Source organism: Geotrypetes seraphini, chromosome 12 (genome assembly GCF_902459505.1).
Source record: "Geotrypetes seraphini chromosome 12, aGeoSer1.1, whole genome shotgun sequence".
Taxonomy (NCBI): Eukaryota; Metazoa; Chordata; class Amphibia; order Gymnophiona; family Dermophiidae; genus Geotrypetes; species Geotrypetes seraphini.
The window spans coordinates 14,514,287-14,531,581 of NC_047095.1; the positions used below are offsets into that span (position 1 = coordinate 14,514,287).

The 17,295-nt window shown below is 43.1% G+C and overlaps 1 protein-coding gene across 2 annotated transcripts in view; it reads right to left on the minus strand.

Moving 5' to 3' along the window:
- Positions 1-17,295, minus strand: part of CDC14A (cell division cycle 14A) — a 210,273-nt gene that overhangs the window by 105,343 nt on the left and 87,635 nt on the right. For both annotated transcript variants that reach the window (XM_033915989.1, XM_033915988.1), the window contains exons 7-8: positions 13,090-13,152; positions 9,115-9,202 (exon numbers count right to left, since the gene is read on the minus strand). In XM_033915989.1, coding sequence (XP_033771880.1) covers positions 9,115-9,202; positions 13,090-13,152 — 151 coding nt within the window. The remainder of the gene's footprint in view (positions 1-9,114; positions 9,203-13,089; positions 13,153-17,295) is intronic.

Sequence of the window (17,295 nt, forward strand, 5' to 3'; positions counted from 1 at the left end):
CATACTAGAAGAGGGTTGGGAAGGACAAATGCACGGGCTGAGGGGGGTTAGGAAAAAAGGAAAAGAGAGATGCTCCTGAAGTAGTGGGAAGGGAGAGAAAGAAATGCTACCAGTGGGGGAGGGAAAAGGAACAGAGAATTGTTGGACATAGGTGTGTGGCGTGAGAGAGAAAGAGAGATGATATACAGTGGTACCTTGGATTACGAGTATAATTCCAGGAGCATGCTCGTAATCCAAAATGCTCGTATATCAAAGCAAGTTTCCCCATAGGAAGTAAGGGAAACTTGCTTTGATATGTTCCCACCCCAAACCTTCCCCCCCCCCCCCCCCGAGGCCAGCAGCGCTGCTCCCCCCCACGAGAACTGGCATTGGTCCCCCCAAAGGCCCCCCCCCCCGCGAACAGGCACCCTCCCCCCCGCGATCCGGCACTCCCCGCCGTCACCAGCACCCCCCCCCCCCCCCGCTGCCACCTGAGATCCCCCAACCCACCCGAACCCTCTTCTTACTTCCAGTGTAGCCTCCGCATCGGCATCGCCGGCATCAGCATGTCCTGTGCCCGAAAATCTGCTTCCTGTGCCAGGCCTTGAGCATGTGCGCCCCGCCCAGCTAATTTAGATGACTGCCCGGCTGTAATCTCGATCGCAATCCTGCTGCTGCTGCCGCCTTCTGCTCAACATTTTTTTAAAAAAACCTTCTCACCAGCTTGGAGATTTACTGGGCTGACTCGGCACAGCCTGAATCACAGGAGCCTGACTTTTTTTTTTTTAGTTTTTAATGCCAGCAAGTGACTTGAACCCATGCTCTAACATGTGCGTGCTGGCTTCCCTTCTCTTCGCTCCGAAACAAGAAGTCACGTCCCGGGGGGGAAGAGAAGGGAAGTCAGCACGCACACGCCCCGGAGCATGGGTTCGCTATAGGAGACAAGTCAGCTTACAACTTGCTCTCGCTTGCTTTGGGCTTTCCTCTCTGCCGGGTCCTGCCTACTTTCTGTTTCTGTGAAGACAGGACCCGGCAACGAGGAAGGCCCGAAGCAAGCAAGAGCAGCGAGTTGTAAGCTTCCCTTTGTCGCTGACCTATGGAAGATAGGTCAGCGATGGAAGGAAGTTTACAACTTGCCTTAGTCCAGCCCTGCACAACATGCAGCCCAAAACAGATCTCACTGCGGCCCGCGCCCGATATGGCTCTCACTCCACTCTCCTGCTCGTTGGGGTTCAGACCTTGCCAGCTTCTCCCACGAACAGGAACCACCAGCTAGAAGCATCACTCTCGCGCGTGCTTCTCAAGAATAGACCTCAACACGAGAAGGGGAAAGGGGTGTTGAGGGAACTCGAGTTGTGAAAACACGCATTTCCTTTTTCTCTTCACTGAGGTAGGAAGGCCCAGGAGCAGGAGAAGTGTCCCAGTTTGACTAGAAACAGCACGAGGCAAAGCCATTCTGCTGTCACGGGCGGGATCCAGAATCCAGAAGATAATATTTCCAAGGATAGAAGTATTGGGAAGATGATGTGAATATGAAAATTTGCAGAAAGAAGACAATATGGAACAGCCTTTTTCTGTTGTCTCACCTAAAGAAACTTGCAGCAATGCCTGACCATACAGATGTATCTTTGAGTCCTGAAGAGCGGGTGTGTGCTTTAAGTAAACTTGGCTGCAATGTCACAATCAATGAGGCCATTACTTCACGCTGCTACTTCTGATCCGGGGTAGAGATGGAACGGATGGCAGCTGTATATTTAGAGGAGGGAAACCTAGAAAATGCATTTGTTCTTTATAACAAGTTTATAATCTTGTTTGTAGAAAAACTCCCTAATCATCGAGACTATTGGCAGTGTGCTGTACCAGAGAAACAAGATATTATGAAGAAATTGAAGGATGTAGCCTTTCCCTGAACAGATGAGTTAAAGAAAACTCTTTTAAAGAAGTATGGAATGGAATACCAGGAACAAACTGCAGACCGAATACCTACAGAAATTTGAGCAGCTGGAAATAAATTGTACAGATGCGGCAGCAACAGTTTAACTATTTAGAAGATCAGCTCAGGAGGCAAGATTTAGCCCAAGATCAGATGAACATTAAAGGGCATTTGAAGGCATCTGAGCAGATTGAGAACATGTCCTATTTTTCCATGCCTAAAAATACCACCTTGTCTAATGTAATATCTGATCAGATCCTTAAGAGTGATGCAACTATGTATGCTGGACAGTCTCCTCCAGTAAACAGAGCTTTAAAGCCTGCAGCCATACAGAACCAGATGGTCAAAGGGCTCCAAAGTGTAGTATTGCCAAGGGATCTGTCTCACAAGTTTCTGCTGCTGGCAGATGTAAACACAGCACAAGAAATAGAGACTTGTGGCATTCTGTGTGGAAAGCTGATGCATAATGAATTTACTATTACCCATGTAATAGTGCCAAAGCAGTCTGCTGGACCAGACTACAGTACAGTGATATGGAGAATGTGGAAGAATTATTCAGTTTTCAAGATCAACATGATCTCCTCACAGAAGAAAGATGGAGAGAAAGAGAGAGGCCTGGACCAAAGGGGAAAGACAGGAGGCAGATACGGGAGAGGGGGGAGAGAAGGGAAGGAGATAGAAATGTCAGACCATGGGGTGGAGTAGGAAGGAAGGAAAGGAAGGAAAAGAGAGAGATGCCAGAGCATAGAGGAGGAGTGGTGACAAAAAATGGAGAGGGGGAGAAGCTGAAATAAATCATGTATAAAGGAGAGAAAGGACACAGGATATAGAGTTTATTGAAGGAACAGAGAAAGAGGGAAAATACCATATGGAACAGAGAGAGGGAAGACACTGGATGGAAAAGGCAGAAAGGGTAGTGGATGCAAGGGGCAGAGAGAGGGTGGACAGTAGATGGAAGGGGTAGAGAGAGGACAGATGTTGCATGGAAGGGAGTGAGGACAAATGCTGAATAGAAATAAGAGAGTGAAGAGAAGATGACTAAAGCAGAAACGACAAAAGGTAGAAAAAAAATTATTTTTGTTGCTTTACATAGAATCAAGTAGTATTATAACTCTATTGATTAAAATTTATCAATAGGAAATGGAACTAAGGCAATTTTGGGGGGGACTAAACCCCTTTCCTCAGGTCAGGACAGGATACCATAACAGCTGTATACTGTACTGTCTTAAAGAAAGATTTGGCCTCTGAAAGCTAATTGAAAAATGGATTAGTCCAATAAAATGGTATTTCTCATTATTTTATTTCTATTTGTTAATTTGTAAAGTGGTGACTTATGTAGAGGTTTTTTTCAAATTTACATCTACTGTCTTTATATTTTGCACAGTAATAGGGGACATGTGTCACTGTTTCTGTGGTGTTGCATTGTATGCAGTCTGGTTTCTTGGTTCAGTTTAACTTTTTCTACATATTTCTATTTTTAGTTTGTGATTATTCCATATTGGGCGAGGGTGTATCTGTGTTCTGTGTGTATGAAAAGGACATGGCTTTCTGTTAGCATTGACTACAGCAGGGGTGCCCAATAGGTCGATCGCGATCGACCGGTAGCTCGCCAAGGCAAAGTGAGTCTATCATCCAGGACTCACTTTGCCTTGGCGATCTATCGGGCCGATCAGTCTTCCTCTCCCCGACGTCAATTCTGCCGTCGGAGAGGAAGTTCGGGCCAGCCAATCGCTGCCTGGCTGGGCGGAACTTCCTCTCCGACGGCAGAATTGACGTTGGGGAGAGGAATGCTGGTCGGCCCAAAGCAAGGAGAGCTTGGGGTGTCGTCGGCGTCGGCTTTGGGGCCTGTTATCCGGTGGTGGCGGTTTGGGGCCTGTTCCACAATGGCAGCGGCAGTGGCAGTGGCTTGGGGAAGGGCAGGGAGAAAGAAAGAAAGGGGGCAGGCAGGGAGACAGAAGGAAAGAAGAGAAACAGAAAAAAAGAAAGGGGGCATGAAGAAAGAAAAAAAGGTCAGGGAGAGAGGAAGAAAAAGTTGGGAGAGGGAATGAGGTCTGGAGGAGAGGAAGCATACAGGCTGAAAGAAGGGAAGAAAGATTGGATGCACAGTCAGAAGAAGAAAGTGTAACCAGAGACTCATGAAATCACCAGACAAAGTAGGAAAAATAATTTTATTTTAAATTTAGTGATCAAAATGTGTCTGAATTTATATCTGCTGTCTATATTTTGCAATATGGTCCCCTTTTACCAAACCGCAATAGTGGTTTTTAGCGCAGGGAGCCTATGAGCGTCGAGAGCAGCGCTGGCATTCAGCGCAGCTCCCTGTGCTAAAAACTGCTATTGTGGTTTAGTAAAAAGGGAAGGGGGTGGGTATTTGTCTATTTTTGTATGGTGTTACTGAGGTGTCATCTGCTTTGACCTCTTTGAAAAAACCCCGGAATAGGAATGATAATTAACATTTTCTATGCGTACAGTGTGCGTTGTGTTTTTTTAAAATTTTATTGTTGGTAGATCATTTTGACTTGGTCATTTTAAAAGTAGCTCACGAGTCAAAAAAGTGTGGGCACCCCTGGACTACAGGATCAATTGACTGTGTAGGATCTGGTTTGTTTAGTTTTACAATGCGTGTGTTGGTATTCTATTGCTCACTGCGGTGTTTAAGATGCTGCCTTTTCCTAGATGCACCCTTATTGTGTGACTCATGGATTATTACTAAAAATATCTTTTTTTATATAGAGGAGGGGGTTGTTAAAAAATGATCAGCACTGGCTGTCATATATACTAGGTACACCACTGGATTTAATGACCCTATTCTAACTTTACTGTTGACATAGGTGTTGTCCCCCCCCAACACACACATTATAAAGAATTAAATTAATGTTGTATTATCATCAAGCAGCTTTCAAATGACATTATAAGCAAATAAAAATAAAATATTTTTAATACATTGCTAATTATTACCTGCATCTTTACTTATACTGTTTTGCCCTAGCTCTTACTTTACAGAGGGAATCACGGCAGGAGAAAGCCCTGAAGCAGCCTGCTTAGAGTAGAGCAGTGCTGTTTAGAGTCTCGTGATGGGAGGGAGGGAAAGATAGGAGGGTCGTGGGGGGGGGGGAGAGTAGCAGTCTGCCCCGGGTACTCGGCCTGGCATCATGAACTTCTTCGGCTAGCAACAGCATTTACAATTCACTGCTGTTGCCAGCTTCAGGCCTTCCTCTCTGCCAGATCCTGCCTACTGTTTCTATGAAGGCAGGACCCAACAGAGAAGAAGGCCCGAAGCTGGCAACAGCAGCGAATTGTGAATGCTGCTGCCTGAAGAAGTTCATGACGCCAGGCCTTGGGTGACAGAAGGAGGATAGGGAGCAGAGGGGGGGGGGAGACTTGCTGCACCCAACTGGAGGGAGAAAGAAGATGAGGGAGGGAATGAAACGAGATGCCAGGGATTGGAGGGAAGGAGGAAAGTATGCCAGACCAAGGGAAAAGGAAGGGGGAAAGGAAAGAGAAGATGTCAGAGCATGGAGGGGGAGGGAGAGATGGAAGAAAAGGAAAGAAGTGAGATGCCAGAGAATCAGGGAAGAGAAGATACCAGACTGTGGGGTGCGAAGGAAAGAAATGAGGAGAGTTGCCAGAGCATAGGAGACGGGGTGTTGACAGAGAGAGAAAAATGGAGAGGTGGCAGAGCTGAAATCAATCATGTACAAAGGAGAAGAGAAGGAGCACAGGATAGACAGTTTATTGAAGGAGCATAAAAAGAGGGAAGATGCCATATGGAACGGGGAGAGGGCGGACAGTGGATGGAAGGGGCTGATGCTGCATGGAAAACAGAGCGGACAGATGCTGGCTAGAAAGAAGAGTGAAGACAAGATGATTAAAGCAGAAACGACAAAAGGTAGAAAAAAATTTTTTTGTTGCTTTACGTAGAATCAATTAGTATTGTATCTATTGATTAAAGTTTATAAATAGGAAATGAAAATAAGGCAGTTTTTTGGGGACTAAACTCCTTTCCTCAGGTCAGGACAGGATACCATAACAGCAGGGGTGTCCAAATGGTCAAGCGCAATCGACCAGTAGATCGTAAAGGCAATGTGAGTCGATCGCGTTGCCTTGGCAATCTTTTTCTTCCTGCCTCCCTGAGCCAGGCCAGGCACGTACAAGCGCCGGACTCACAAGACTTCACCTCCTACGTCAATTCTGACATCAGAGAGGAAGTTCTGGGCCCGCCAATCGCTGCCTGGCTGGCTTGGAACTTCCTCTCTGACGTAAGAATTGACATCAGAGGTGAAGTCTTGTGAGTCCGGCGCTTGTACAGTCCTGGTCTGGCTCGTGGAAGCAGGGAGAAATCAGCATGGTGGCTTAGGGGGTAGGGAAAGAATCGGGGAAGTAGAGAAATTGGCACGATGGCTTGGGGGGCAGGGGAAGAGAGAAAGAAAGAGAGACAGAAAGAAAAGGGGAGGGGCAGAAAGAAAAAAATATTGGATTTATAGTCAGAAGAAGGAAGTGCAAACAGAGACTCATGAAATCACCAGACAAAAAGGTAGGAAAAATGATTTTATTTTCAGTTTAGTGATCAAAATGTGTCTGTTTTAAGAATTTATATCTGCTGTCTATATTTTGCATTATGGCCCCCTTTTACTAAACCGCAATAGTGGTTTTTAGCGCAGGGAGCCTGTGAGCATCGAGAGCAGCGCAGGGCATTCAGTGCATCTCCCTGCTCTAAAAACCAGTATTGCGATTTAGTAAAAAGGGAGGGGGTATATTTGTCTATTTGTGTATAGTTGTTCCTGAGGTGACATTGCATAGAATTGTCTGCCTTGACCTCTTTGAAACCCCGCGGAATATAAATGATAATTAACATTTTCTCTGCGCACAGTGTGCTTTGTGGTTTTTAAAAATTTTTTATTGTTGGTAGATCATTTTGACTTGGTCATTTTAAAAGTAGCTCGCAAGCCCAAAAAGTGTGGGCACTCTTGCTGTAGAGCCATTTCTTGTAGACTGGATGAGCTATATTTATCTTTTTTTTTTTTTAGTTGTTTAAATTCATGCAGAAATAAATGGCTAGACTTGAACCTAATGACTTCATTAATGCCTTTCCCTTTTTAAAACCTCTATACCATTTGAAAGAGGGCAAATACTTCTTAAATTTAGTAAAAATATTCTGGCACAAGTGTCAAACCTTAAAAAAGGAAGTCATATTGAGCATTGGAAAATAATAATAATAATTAACTAATAAAAATAGTATACATTTAGGGCTCCTTTTACTAAGTTCCGATAGTGATTTTAGTGTGTGCTTAGCGCGCGGAGGAATTGCCATGCGCGCTAGATGCTAACGCCAGCATTGAGTTGGCGCTAGTTTTCCCACGTAACGCAGGGGTTTGCGTGCGCTAAAAATGCTAGCGTACCTTAGTAAAAGAGGGGGTTAATTTTCCCTACCACCAAATTTCCCCATCCCGCCCCACCCGGCTACTTTTTCATGCCACCCGGCTGGAAAAAATTTCTGGGGAGAACACTGTATATATATATATATATATATATATATATATATATATATATATATATATATATATATATATAATTTATTTGAGTTCATTTAAATAAAATTTGCTGTTTCCAAGGTTGATGTGTACTGTTTCAAGGTTTATTACAAATTTATTATACCGCTTAATCCAAAATTCAAAGCGGTGTACAATAAAATCCATTATCAGCATACAATGGCACAAAACAGAAGATTAAAAACAAAACATATCATAACTGTCCCACTCCCCACTTGATTTCTCCCCCATACTAAAACTAACATTACTGTAAGACCAAAAATGCGCTAAAAATGGGTTTAGTGCTTGAGAAACGCCTGCATAAGGATGCCCTACACACATTTACTAGCACAACTTAGTAAAAAACTAAAAAAAGTTCTTTGCATAGCTTTTGCAAGTACATAAAAACTACAGTGGGCATTTTGGAAAAGCAATCTATTAACACAATCCCAAAGATAAAGCTCCTAATATGCATTCCAGTAAAAATATTATTAAAGATACATTGTAAAACTGAAATTAAAAAATACCTAAATGAAAACTATAAAATTTATCCACTGATTGTAGAAGAGGGCCCATTATTCTGACTCAAGTTTAAACTAGGGATGCTCAATGTCAGTTTTCAAGGGCCACAATGAAGTCGGGTTTGCATATCTGGGTATGCTATCTGCATAGAATGGAGGCAATGTATGCAAATATATCTTATGCATATCCACTGGGGAAATCCTAAAAAACCTGAGATGTAGCCTTCGAGGCCCGACAACCAACACCCTTGGCTTAAATGGGAAAAAGCTATCAAACTTAAAACCACTAGGCCTCAGGAACCACCGGGCAATGGATCACAGTACTTCTACCCTCCCACCCTCACCCCCTTCAGCATCTCATATCAATAGGCACAAAGGTTGTGCAACACTGGCAGGCTTTATTGCAGGAGCACCACCTGGCAGCTCAGCTACTTAGAAGACAGGGAAAGGGCATACATGCAACCCTCTGCCAACTATTTTTACACTCCAGCAACTTGAATAAATGAAGCTGGGATTTTAACACTTTGTTCCTTCCCACCCATCATCCTGCAACTCCTACTCCCAACTTGTTTAGGATATTGTGGTTGCCAATTTAGCCCACTTTGATGCATATAAATAAAGAGATTATATATTATATACACTAATTTAATATATTTCTTGATTAGCTTTTGGAACTAAAAAAAAATCCATCCTCAGGACAGAGTGAGAAAAAAATGGTAATATTAGAAAACATAAGTGAATCATATGCTCTGTACCCTGTCCCCCCTCTGGTGGTCTAGTGGTAGGCAGGGACAGGGCGGGCGGGTAGGGAGGGAGGGAGGGAGGTAGGCCTCTCTCCCCCCCCCCAGGAAGGCAGCAGGCTGGCCCCGGCCTCTCCCTCCTCACACCCTACCCCCCCAGGCAGGCCCCAGCCTCTCCCTCCTCACTCCCTACCCCCCAGGCAGGCAGCAGGCAGGCCCTGGCCTCTCCCTCCTCATTCACCAGGCAGGTGACAAACAGCAGGCAGGCCCCGGCCTTCTTTTTTTTTTTTTTTTAACTAATGGCGCCTCACTTGCTGAGAGCAGCGCACAAGGGTTGCTGCCTGCCTGGTCCCACGCCACTTCCCGTGAGAACTTCTGAATTTAATTAAAAACATCTTAAAAATAACACTTACCATTTTCAACTTTACTTTTGGGATGTGGTCCACTGAAGGCTAAAAACTTTCCTGGAACAATCCAGTTAAAGTCTCCATTTTCTACCCGCTGTGAAGAATTTTGAGAGAGATTATCATTAAGAGAAAAAAAGGCACGTCAGAATTGTAACAATGATTTTTAATTCCCCCACTATATCACATTACTACCACTACAACTGAAACGGTCTACTGAGAAATAATAATGAATGAATCAATTAGTTCCAGGTTGCACACAAGTGCAATTGTTTCACAGAATGGTTTTAGCAGAGATCCAACGGACAGGGTCACCTTTCTTGGTTTAGTGAATTTTCCAGTACATTCTTCCAGCTGTGCTTGCTTCAGAAAAGGGACTGGAGTCCATCGGTTTTGCCACACTGCAGTTCTCTATCCATCAACCAAACACTGTTCTAGTAATTTACCTCCTTTTGCAAATAAATTGAAGACCTGCTTTTAAATATCTAAAGCTGGACTCATTTGAATCCAAAGAAGCCCCTTGCCATGACCTAGTATGATAGGAAAGTAGGCAAAGCTTGAGTAGTTGGCCATCACAGCAGTGGGTTGTCCTGTTTTACAGCAATGCCCATCCATGTCCCATGCTCCTCTAACATTGATCCATCAGTACAAGATAAAACAGGAAGTACCTGGATGACACAAAATAGCTCAAGGCTGTTTTGTGGCTCTGCATTTTAAAAGAAACAAGTTACCCAGTTCCATAACAATAGTTTTTAATAAGATCATTAAATTATTTTTTTGTAAAGGGCACTTCAACATATAGCACCTTTTTATATGGTGAGGCGATAACCTATCAGTGTGATACTGTGATAGCAATAACAAACTATTACTTTCCTAGGTGGATCTGCATGATCTAACAATTCTGGGGAACACTCAAGCCATCTTTAAGACAGCTATGAAGAGTAAAGCATCATTGATTAGTCGGGTGAAAATACGCGTATAACATGCCAGCTAAACGCCACCAAGTTGTTCAGAGCTGTGGGTTCACCTGGCTTGGTGTACTGGCATATTTCTTCCAGCCTTTTCTGACAATGGAAGTCCATTTGCCAATCTTGGTTTCATAGGTTTCATATTACAGAACTACCACAGCCACACACACTGAATGATGAGCAGCTTCCACTCTTAAGTGGCTCAGAATTATAGAATGAACAAGAGAGTGTGGCCAAACTATTTCCAACTAGTGTTTAAGCCCGTTAGATTAACGGGTGCTAGATGACCGCCTCTCCTGCTTTTGAACCTGGGCAGGGGCAGAGGCAGAGCTGGGGCGGGAGGGAGTGACGGTGGGAGAGCAATTTCAAAGGCTCGGCAGCGGCGGCTCCTTGACCAATCCGCGCTTACAACGGCCCCACACTCGCGGTCTGGCTGGCTCCCCCACCAAAGCCCTTCGCAGCGGCAGCCCCTCCCGCATCCGTCCCCGCGTCCCAAGCCTCTCCGAAGGCCGGCTCCCACGAAAATGGTACCCCTCTGTCCAAAGCCGCGGCAGCAGCCTCCCTCAAGACACATTTCAAATCTGACATATTGTAATCACAAAACAGAAAATAAAATTATTTTTCTTACCGTTTGTTGTCTAGTCATTATTCATACCATGTAGGGGTCCCAGGCTATGGTTGGCTTTTGATAACTCGCTTGCCAGGGCCCCTTCTTTCTTCTTCCCTCCCTCCATCCCGGCAGCTGAAGACAGGCACCTCCCCCCAGTGGTCTGAGACAGGAGGGAGCAGTTAGGAGAGGGTCTGAGGGCAAAGAGGGGCTCAACAGCGCACAACCACCTTTCCTTCCCTCCCTTCATCAGGTGCAGTGCAGCTCCACCAATGTTAAAAGGAGCCGTGTCAAAATCGGAGGCCTACCACTGCCGTAGCACGTTCCCCTCTGCCTTGGTCCCGCCCCTTCTCTGACATATGGGACCGCGGCAGAGGGAACGTGTTACGGTGGCGGCAGGGCTCCAATTTCAAAGCAGCTCCTTTTAACATAGGCGGAGCTGAACTGTACCTGATGGAGGAAGGGAAGGAACAATGGGGCAAATTTCGGCAACGGCAGGAATTGTTTGGCGGGCCAAATTTTGGTACCCTGTGTGCCACATTTGGCCCATGGACCAGTTTCACATGTCTGCTTCATGTGTAGCCGCCAGAGCTCAGCCGCACCGTGAAACTTTGTTTCTTTAGGCAGCCCCGGTTGTTTACTTGGATTCAATGTCAGCATTAGGGTTCACCGGCCGCCGGGTGAGGAAGGCCGCCACCGCAGCCTCGCGGCTAGGTAGGGGGACAACAATGGCGCTTATGCTCAAGCCCCCGCCGTAGCTCCTCTCTCGAACTACAGTTGGGTTTTTTTGTTTGTTTGTTTGTTTTAAGTTGAAAGCCGGCGCTGCAGCTCCTCTCTCGATCCTGGTGCAGTTCGAGAGAGGAGCCGGTACCATTCACAGTGAGAGGTGGGGGTGAGGAAGGCCGCGGCAGCTGTGTAATTTTTTTTTTTTTAATTTGAAAGCCGCCGCGAGCAGGTGGTGACATAAAACCCGCGCATGCGCAATCGTGTTTTCGTGACAGATCAGGGAACACGTTTTTTTAGTGCGCATGCGCGGCCTATCATTTTATTATATTAGATGGCAGCTCAAGCTGCTCCTGGTATTGCAATGTCTAGGCTGTCCATGGGGCTCATGGTCAGAGGAATGTGAAAACCTCTGCTTTTTTTCAGGTCTTTAAAAACCTTCCTCAAAGTACCTGATGATGATTAAGAGTAATGAAAAATACTGCATGTCAATTACCTGCACCAAACTAGTGCAAAACAGGACAAAAATGCCAAGGACTGCTGTAAGCTGTGCCATTATGTATTTTCTAACACTTGTCCCTAAATTACTATAGAACACTAGGATAAATGGCTATGCTTGGCAGCTCCTCATGGAAAAGAAAATTAGGTTACATGTTTATTATGGAAGCTTTTCAGACTTAATAGTAGAAGGAGAAACAGCTTTAGTACTAAACACTTCCTTCTCTTAAGCAACCCCAAGTGAATCTATTCACATACATTCAATAATGGCAGGACTGCAAATGCATAATATATATATTTGCAGTCCTGCCATTATTGAATTTTTCCATATTTATAGAAGAGGTATTTTGCTTTCTTATGGTTGCCTTCAGTATAATCTCAATAACCTTCAAGTTTTCTGTGAAACACACTAAATAATCATCCAATAAGGCTAAAACACAAGAGAAAATATCCAGCTGGATCTACAGGAGTAATACTTAAGGATCTCAAGCGCTCACAGCTAAGGGCCCGTTGTATATCACAAGCCAATAACCAAAAAGTGAGCTATCATTGGTCCTGTATATTCTCCTATTTTCTCATGTTCTCCTATTTCAAAACTCATTTGCTTATTTGCAGAATTTGCAGATATTATGAAGTACTGATTTTTCATCTAACGTAAAGTACTTTCTTATTCAGGCATTATAAATTATGAAGTACTTAGCTTCAAGACATGATTTTTTTTTTTTTTGAAAAAGGAGTTTTGAAATAGGAGAAAATGAGAAAATAGGAGAATATACAGGACCAATGATAGCTCACTTTTTGGTTATTGGCTTGTTATATACAACGGGCCCTTAGCTGTGAGCGCTTGAGATCCTTAAGTATTACTCCTGTAGATCCAGCTGGATATTTTCTCTTGTGTTTTAGCCTTATTGGATGATTATTTAGTGCCTTCGGTATAAAACATATTTTAGGTTTGTAGGATTGTAAATTGACTGCTGGATTTTTTTTTAAGGGCCAAATCACCACTGAAGCATCACGATCCAGGAGTACCGTACTGCTGTTCAAGAGCTAGAACCAAGGGATGAAGATGTATGATAAAGTCAATTTGAACAACATATACAATTTATAATACAGAACAGCAATTGGATAATTTGGAGAGGAAAAAAAGGCTTACAGGTCAAACCTAGAAGCTGAATAAAATAAACAAACCTCGTAGTGCTCGTACTCATCCACATCAAATGTTTCAAAACTGAAAAATCCATGTTGCAAGGCCTAAAAAAGAAAAAAAAAGAATATGATTGCTTCTAATAGAAGCCTTAATTTTATGTAATTATCTAGTGATTTTGTAAGGCTCATGCTCTTCACAACCCAACAGACTCCATTCTTGGAGACAGCTCTAAGCATCAGATGGGTCACAAGCTGGAGATACTGTGCTCCATGCAGTTTAAGAGAAGCTTTTACTCTCAGAGAGTGAAGAGACTCTGGTAATGTTACATGCTGCCTGGAGCTCAAAATTTGTCAAGGAATCCCTGAGAGGTCAGAAACCAAAAAACTAAAAGATGCTCAAATAGAAAAAGGGTATCAACAGGGCTCTGGAGTCACAACACCAAACCTTCAAGTCTGAATCATTTAGATTCCTACTATAGTTAGACATTAAATTTTTTGTTCTACATATATGTTTGTACAGGCAGTCCCCGGTTTACGAACATCTGACTTACTTCGGACTTGGCATAGTAAGGTTGGCATCTTATTTAAATAGTAGCGCCATTTTGTTTTGATTACCGTGCCGAGTCTGTAGAAGAAGCAACTCGGGTTGGAAAACTTAAGTTTTTAACATGAGAGATACGTTTGTCAAGTGATTACAGATTAAAGTATGTTTTTATAATATGGCTTTATTGTTTTATAGGTAATATTTTCACAGAAAAAGGTTAACAGATGACTGTTGATTGAGCTATGTTATGAAAATGAGCACGGGTAAAGCAGCACTGCCCCTGAGGAAACAGCAAAGTGAAATGGTTAAGCTACCATCAGCCAAACAAGTCAAGTGCTTCCTTTTACCACTATATATTATGTGCAGTCATCTTTGAATACACATGTATGCATAAAAATCAAATAATAAAGATTTAAATATTCAGTCAAGGACCGATGATGAATACACCACCCCAGTAAGGACATGAAAAAGTCAATTAATGTCCCGGGTGTATGAGGAAAAGAAATTAAGACTGTATTGTTTGATAGATTCATTTCCTAAATAGACGTTATACTAATTACAATAATTTTACTCTGACTATTCTTAAGAAACATGTTATACTTTTGCTATTTGTATTTCGCTGATTGTCCAGCTCTCTTCAGTGTAAACCATCTAGAAATCGTCTGATTGTGGCGGTATAGAAGAATAAAGTTATGTTATGTTATATTTGTGAAAATCAATAGTCACCAATCAGGCTGTATTATATCAGTTTATTCTCAGCTGTGCTACATTCAGTCACATCATAAACATCACATATTTATAATATATCATCTAAAAGAAAGAAAAAAAATCTGACTATCCAGGAGCCACCATAGATAAGTTTGTGATGAAAACCAGCAGATTAGAAAAAGAAATAATGGATGAAAAAATTGCCCAGTTTATGTGACAAACTCTTCTGCCTGATTGAAAACCCACACTTCATTAATATGATTCAGTCACTGAGACCAGGATACAGTCCACCAAGCAAAGAAGATGTTACAACGATATTTCTGGATAAAGTGTATGACAGAGAAATGGAGCAATGTGCAATAGGTCTAGAGCAGTGTCTCAAACTTTTTTAGCTCTGGCACACTAAACGGAGCAAATGTTTTTCGCGGCACACTATAATTGAAATTATCAAATCGCAAAACCAACAAAAAAATTTGAGAGTTATTTATTTAAGAACATAAGAAATGCCTGCACCGGATCAGACCTGGGGTCCATCTAGTCCGGCGATCCGCACACGCGGAGGCTCAGCCAGGCACACCCTGGCGAATACAATGTCACTCGTATCCCTCAATTTCTTCTGCAAGAAGATGTGTGTCCAATTTTCCCTTAAATCCTAGAATGGTGGTTTCCTCCACCAGCTCTTTCGGGAGAGAGTTCCAGGCGTTCACTACTTACTGTGTGAAGCAGAACTTTCTGACATTTGTCTTGGCCGTGTCCCCTCTCAGCTTCAGGCCATGACCTCTGGTCCGAGACTGGGTTACATTTGCCAATGTGAATAACGCTGTTTCTTGCTCACCATCCTTTCCCCCTGATGGTGAGTGAGCTTGCTCCATTATGTCAATCCCTTTTAGCAATTTAAAAGTCTCTATCAGATCCCCTCTCAGTCTTCTCTTCTCAAGGGTGAATAGTCCCAGTTTTCTGAGGCGATCTTTGTAGCTCAAGTTCTCCATACCTTTTATTAGCTTTGTCGCTCTCCTCTGCACCCTCTCCAGTAATGTTATATCCTTCTTCAGGTATGGAGACCAGTGTTGGACACAGTATTCCAGGTGTGGTCTGACCATTGCTCTATAAAGCGGCATTATGACCTCCCTTGATCTACTCGTGATTCCTTTCTTTATCATGCCTAACATCCTGTTAGCTTTCTTTGCCGCCGCTGCACATTGAGCCGATGGCTTCAGGGTTCTATCTATCAGTACTCCCAGGTCTTTTTCTTGTTCGCTCTTCCCCAATGTTATACCTAACAGTTTGTACCCATGCTCCTTGTTTTTACTGCCCAGGTGCATCACTTTGCATTTTTCTACATTAAAACTCATCTGTCAATTTTCTGCCCATCTCTCAAGTTGCTTCAAATCTCTCTGGAGTTCTTCGCTGTCTTTTTGTGACCTGATTACTCGGCATAGTTTTGTGTCATCTGCAAACTTGATGATAGCACTGGTCATTTCTTCTTCCAGGTCATTTACGAAGATATTGAATAAGATAGGCCCAAGAACTGAGCCCTGAGGCACACCGCTAGTTACTTTCTTCCAGTCTGAGTACTTCCCATTTATGCCCACTCTCTGTCTTCTGTTTTCTAGCCATTTTCCTATCCATCTTAGTATATCCCCTTCTATTCCATGACTTTGTAGTTTCTTGAGAAGTCTCGCATGAGGTACTTTGTCGAACACTTTCTGGAAGTCCAAGTATATTATGTCAACCGGTTCTCCGCTATCGACTTGTTTGTTCACTCCCTCGAAAAACTGAAGTAAGTTTGTCAAGCATGACTTCCCTTTCCTGAAGCCATGCTGACTACCTCTCAGCAGGTCATGGTTATCCAGGTGCTGTACAATGCTGTCTTTAATCAAAGCCTCAACCATTTTCCCAGGGACCGATGTGAGACTCACTGGTCTATAGTTTCCCGGTTCTCCCCTTGATCCTTTTTTGAAGATTGGTATTACGTTCGCTATATATGGGTAACTGTAACAATGGTGAAACTAAGTAGATAGAATAAAATTGTTAATCAATGCGATGGATGTGCAAATCAACTCAAAATGCGGCTCGACAAGCAAACACACATTTCATCATCTACCATCTGCAGTTTTTTTTGTTTTTTGTTTTTTCATTTTCATTTCTGTCAGAGCTGAAAATCCAAGTTCGCAAATATAAGATCAAAAAAAGTAACAAAGCCTTGATTGCTTTGCTGCTCAAGTTAGGATAACTACTGCTTAAAATATAAAAATAAAAATTACTTGCCATTAGTTTTCAAGGCCCAATCATGTCAAAGAATGTTGCTTGTCTGGGCGGTTGTATCCTTACACATACACAGACGCTCATAACATTGACAGACTCTTGCATATGCGATGTACATGTCATCTATTCAAGTGTATACTTATGAAGGGAATTTTTAAAATTAAAGTAAAATTCTGGAATCTCTCATGGCACACCCAGAATCTCTTTAGGGCACATCACTGTGCCTTGGCACAGTTTAAGAGACACTGTGCCTTGGCACAGTTTAAGAGACACTGGTCTAGAGGGCAAAATTGTTAACCTAAGGCCTCATTTTATTAAACTGAGATAGCAGTTTTTAGTGTGGGGAGCCGCTTTGAATGGCCCACACTGCTCCCGACGCTCACTGAGTTCCTATGAACATCAGGAGCAGTGCGGGCTATTCAGTGCGGCTCCCCGTGCTAAAAACTGCTAACCCAGTTTCGTAAAAGGGGCTTAGTCTTGATGATCCTGTTGCATGTGCTTATATAACAAGAAAAGAAGGGAATGTCTTTCTTGCAGAAACAATCAATACCTCAGGAAATGCACATTCAGAAGAATACGTACAGGACATAGCAAAAGCTATAATGAAATATGAACAAAATTCAAATGACTAGTACGCAGTTTAATCACAGACATGCTGCAAATGTATTCAAGATGAGTAGAAATTTAGAAGAGCACGAAGAGAATATCAAACTATCATGTTTCCCTGAAAA